Consider the following 5,356-nt stretch of genomic DNA (forward strand, 5'->3'; position numbering starts at 1 on the left):
CTTTTGAATTAAATTATCCAAACAAATTTTAATTTATCCAATTAACTTTTGAAAAAAAATATCCAAACGTAAATCACATTACTTTTTTCTAACTTCAATTTACTAATCTCAGTTAATTTCCAACCTTAATTATAAATTTTTTAATCCAAACACTCTTAGACACCGTTTGGATAACTATCGTTTCAAATTTCAAAAGTAACTTTTTACTTTTAAAATATAAAATATTATTTGAGATAATTTATAAGTGCAACTGTACTTTTTAAAATAACTTTTCAATCTAACTGAAATGGAGAATTTTGGAAATTCTATTGCATAGCTTTTAAAACGTAAACGTGAATAGAAGCATTAAAGAATGGTACCTTACTTTATAACCTTAGCGTTTAAACCTTTTTCACTCTCTCTTTTATTATCTTCAAAATCAAGATCTGACCTTACTTTTCTTTATCACCATCACCATCAAAATCACAACCATTTGTCATCCTCGTAGGTAGGGATTGTATGGAGGGGCCATAAATGAAATTTTATCAAAAGATGAAGGGACTAAAATTAATTTTATCATTTTTTATAAACAAAATTTCACTTATTATAAATAAAATTTTGTAGCATGGGGCCACAGCACCTGCTGGACCCTCCCTGAGTTCATCACTGGTCGTAGGAATCATCAAGCTATGGTAGAACAACACCAGAAGTTGCATGGGAGCAAGAGAGGAGGGAGAGGAAGAGAATTTCGTTAAAGGCATTTTGTGTCATTTTCTTATTTCATTTATTAACACATACTTCCTCAAATTTTAAATTCTAAATAATCGCATCTATTTTCATTAATTTACATTATTATTATCATTATTCTTTCATTTTTGTTAATAAATTTACACCGTGTTATCTTCTCTTTAATAATATAAATTAAATTAATAATTGAAGTAAATTTAAGGAATAAAAATGATAAAAAATAAATTTGAGAAATTAAAAAAAATTATTTTTATTTTTTTCATGAAAAAATAAATTATAATTGGGCGAAGAGATTTTCCACTTGATGTATTACAGGTCATGGATGAGGACAGCTCTCTCTCCCCTTTGAAACCATAAGGTATTGCCGTCATCATCAATACTTTCGGTGCCGCCTTTGATTGTCTTCATCCCGCCTTTGATTGTCTTCTGACGTTGTCGCTGTTGATGTCCTCTCTTCACCACGGGTTCTTCTTCTATCAGCTTTTATTCTGTTGGACGAGATTGACGGAGAAATACTCTCGCTAAGTCGGTGAGGGTTTTCTCAGCTCTTCCTTCTCTAAAAGATTGTTTCCTCTTCTGCATCACGGTTTCCTTATGTTCAAGATCAGTCTTGGTGAGATACTCTCATTATGCTTTTGCAAGGATTTTTGATCGTCAAAAGTTTAATCCTTCTAAGCTTCAAAGTCTTCTTAACCAAAACTGGAATCTTCAGGGGAAAGTTTCTGTGATTCAGCACTTTGGTAATAGTTTCTTGTTAATTTAGCTTTGTCATGTTTGGGTTCTTCAAAGTTCTTTGCTCCTATCTGGGTTCATGTCATGGGTTTGCCTATAGATCTTTATTCTTATGCTACTGCTTCTCTTATTGGCAACGAGTTGGGTATTTTTGTTCAGTATGATGAAGATAGTCCTTTTTCTACTTGTGGATTAAAATTCAAAGTGTGGTTAAATCTTACGAAGTGAGTGCATGTGTAGGGGATCAGGTTTGAAGCATTTTTGTGACTTCTCCACCAACTCAAGTATTTGGACTTTAAGCATTGATGAAGTGGTTCTTTCATCATTTTGGGATCGGCCAAATGTCAACTTGCATGAAGATGAAGCTTTGTCAATTGCTAATTCCTCCACCTGTAGCCAATGGTTTAACAAGACTCGCTTAAAAGTTAGAAGCAAGCAATCTTTACATCTGGGACCCCAAAAATCAATTTAAAACATAGCCATGCTTTAATGCAAAAAATCAGAGTATGAGAAGTTATGCAGAAAACATGGGGGAAAAAAAAGAAAACAGGTAAGAGACATAACCGCTATTTCTAAAATTCCACACAAGCCCACCGAGGACAATAGCACATTCGCTTCGGTCACCTCCTATGGCAAAACCACCACATTTTATCTGCTGAATAAAACCCTAACGCTCTCCTCCAATCTGATTTTTGAACGCCAAATTCGAATTAAAATCCTGTAGTGCTCGCAGTGGAAAGAAATATTGTTCATCGCATTGAACAACCCAAAACAAACAGCATCAGTAAAGCCTCCAAATTTAAACCCAATTCAGTCTAAACCCTCTAAAATTTTAATTTAAACTTTTTTAGGTGCCCAATAGGCTTAAATAGCCTTTCTATCCCAGTCATTAACCCCTAATCAATTCAATTAATTAATCAAATCCTCTAATTAATTAATTCAATTCCGGGATGTTACACCACCTATCACATAATCATCCACGTGTCCTCTGCTCACGGTTCTAGGAGTCGCAAGCCAAAGTATTCAATCTCATTAGAGTTGCAATCAGAAGATGATCTTTTGGATGGATCTAACGGCCTTACATCCTATCATCAGGAAGATGTTAAGATTATCAACAACTGATGCTCATCTCTCTGAGTCTAATTTCAACCAAGCGTCGTCAACGTTTGGTCCAATTCTTAAACCTCTTCACTGCCATATAATATATGTATGCAGGTATAAGCTGAGGATTGCCTCAAGGATTACATCACATGTCACTATTGGCATTACTATTGGAAATCAGTTAAGTTTAGCGGCAACGGAGAATGGGTACTCTCGCACACTTCATCAAGTGAGTTCTCTGACTTCGACGTCGCCAATTAACTGGGATTTTGGGATCGTCGTTGTTGCTGAAGGGTCCGCCACTGTTACTAATGACTCTATGGTTTCCTTTGGTCCTCCTGTTCATAAGCGCTGTTTTGCTATGTTTTGTGAGCCGAAAACAGAGTCTCCTTTCTTAGCTGGGTTTAACGAGGTTACTTATCTTGTGTTAGTGAGCTTTTACTATTTCTCATCTGCATGTTCACAAATATTACAGGGTAGGTCATGGGGTTCTGGTTCAGGGTCTCCTTTGTTTTCAGTTGGGTGTTAGTTTTCTATTTGGTTTAGTTTTGTTTTTCTTTATATTTTTGTTCGCAAGACTTTTATCATGGGCTTTCAGTTTCTGTTCTGACCCATTTTGTTTATAATCATTTGATATTTTAATATATTGACTTTAATTAATGAAAATAAATCCTTAATCAAAAGCAATTACAAGGTAGTCAAGTCAAGTGTGTAGACAATCTCCTTTTATTATTCACCATCTTAATGCGGTAAGGTGAAGATTGATTAAAAATAATATGACATATAAAATCATTCTAAATCTAAGTGGTTAATAGATGAACACAAGTGTTAGTCTTCCAATTTCAATGAGTGTTCCAATGTCAATAGAAATAAATTCGTTGATAATTTTTTTAAACGGTAATGTCACTTCAATAGTGTAGACTTTACATTGCGAAAATTCTTTTCCAAAAAAGAGATTTTCCACTTCGCCACTATCTTCTGCAATCCCTAATCACCGTTCAGTACTATGGCTTTCTTCTGAGAGATTTATTCTTCCCACAGGAGCGCTACGATGCGGATGGCAACGGACGGCGACTTACCATTTCTTCCCCAAGAAATTACCAGAAACATCCTCAAACGAGTTCCGGTGAGATCCCTAATCCGATTTCAATGCGTGTGCAAAGATTGGAAAAATCTCATCAGGACCCCATCTTTCATCGAAGAACACCTCCAACACTCCAATCATCACAACCCTTCTCTTCTGTTCCAACTGAATGCCATAGGTGATCCTTTGCTTTTATATTCGCTCGATCGTGACATGCAAGTCCTTGAAATTCAGAACCATCCTTTGACCCATTCCATGTTGAGTGATAGGATCGTTGGTTCCAGCAACGGCTTGCTCTGTCTTCAACGTTCGGGTAGCGAATTTCTTTTGCTTTTATTGTGGAATCCAGCGATTAGAGAGATCAGACAGGTGCCTAGCGATGTTTATGATTTCAAGGGTAATATCCGTATAGGATTTGGGTACAGTCCAATTGTTAGTGATTACAAAATATTGACAGCTTATGCTCCTCATCTTCGTGACATTAATCGAGTGGATGTCTATTCATTAAGCTCAGGACAATGGAGAGAAGTAGAATCTGGGAACTTAGAGGGTATAAATCTTTATTCTGAAACTGTCACTGCCAATGGAGCTATGTTTTGGATTGCGTCACAAAGAGGGGCTGAAGATGATATTGAATTGATAGTTTCATTTGACATAGCAATGGAAGTGTTTACATTGATACCAATGCCTGCTCTTGACTCTGCTCTATATTATAATCTTGCTGTGTATGAGAACAATCTTGCTTTGCTTTCTTACACCAAGACTAGAAACTCTCAATCTTACTTGATTGATTTGTGGGTGATGGATGATGGTATTGGTGCCCCTCAAGAGAGATGGAGTTGGAATAAGAAATATTCTATAACCACCTTTTCAAGCTTGTTGAATCCATCATGTATTTGGAGGAATGACACTGTATGCTTTGTTGATCAAGTGCATGGAAGTGAATGGGGAATGAGAAATGTTCTGTCTCTTTTGAATCTTGAAACTAACAAAGTGAGGTTGATTACTACCCGCAGATTTGGTGATAGATTTCCAGTTATTTTCAACCATGCAGAAAGCCTTGTACCAATTGGTGGCATCCACATTGAAGAACCTTGAGCCTAGATATTAAATTGTAATTGTGCAGATTTTCTTAGTTTTAAGAACTTCGGAAACTAAACGCATGACTATTTAGATAATTTTGTAATCATAATCCTTGCGCTTTAGAGATGTTATCTGGAATGATGAATATAGATATTTTGTTACAGATGTTTCTAGCTTTGTTTAATGATTATATAATGGTTTAGTTGCTTGTGTATGGATTATGGGGACTTGTTGACCTTGTTCATATATCAACGGTTACTATATCGATTGACAGCGAAGAAATATAAGTTTGTTGCGTTTTCATTTCATTTCTAGTTGAGAGATTAACTAAATAAACCTGTTTTTGTGGAGGCTATGTGCTCTCGGGAGCATTGGAGAAGTAGAATGCTAATTGTGAGGCTCACATCTCACGATACAAAGTCTCTATTATCTTATGCAAATCCAATCATGCTGCGAGACCCTAGTGCATGATGCTGATGAAAGATGGGATTAAATATATCAACTTATGCGCTTGCCCCTCAGGAAATTTGAAAAATCATTTGTCGTGTAGATGAATAGATTTTAACAGGATAATTTATATCTTGTGTATCAGTTTCAAATATATGCTGGTTTATATGCTCTACAAGTTAT

At 35.7% G+C, this 5,356-nt stretch overlaps 1 protein-coding gene across 6 annotated transcripts; it reads left to right on the forward strand.

Annotated features, from left to right (window-relative positions):
• The first annotated feature begins 1,131 nt into the window (after nt 1-1,131).
• On the forward strand, nt 1,132-4,895 carry LOC129285291 (F-box protein CPR1-like). 6 transcript variants are annotated; one of them, XM_054920915.1, is made up of 4 exons: nt 1,132-1,466; nt 1,699-2,008; nt 2,674-2,788; nt 3,601-4,895. In XM_054920915.1, the coding sequence occupies exons 3-4, from the start codon at nt 2,763-2,765 to the stop codon at nt 4,739-4,741; spliced, it is 1,167 nt and encodes a 388-aa protein (XP_054776890.1). In that variant the 5' UTR covers nt 1,132-1,466; nt 1,699-2,008; nt 2,674-2,762; the 3' UTR covers nt 4,742-4,895. The 6 variants fall into 6 exon arrangements, with proteins under 6 accessions (XP_054776890.1, XP_054776892.1, XP_054776893.1 ...); XM_054920917.1 differs by having other exon boundaries at nt 1,699-3,456; XM_054920918.1 differs by having other exon boundaries at nt 1,699-2,971.
• The last annotated feature ends 461 nt before the right edge of the window (nt 4,896-5,356 follow it).

This window comes from Prosopis cineraria, unplaced genomic scaffold (assembly GCF_029017545.1).
Source record: "Prosopis cineraria cultivar Desert tree isolate PC_DT_omini unplaced genomic scaffold, ASM2901754v1 PC11, whole genome shotgun sequence".
NCBI lineage: Eukaryota > Viridiplantae > Streptophyta > Magnoliopsida > Fabales > Fabaceae > Prosopis > Prosopis cineraria.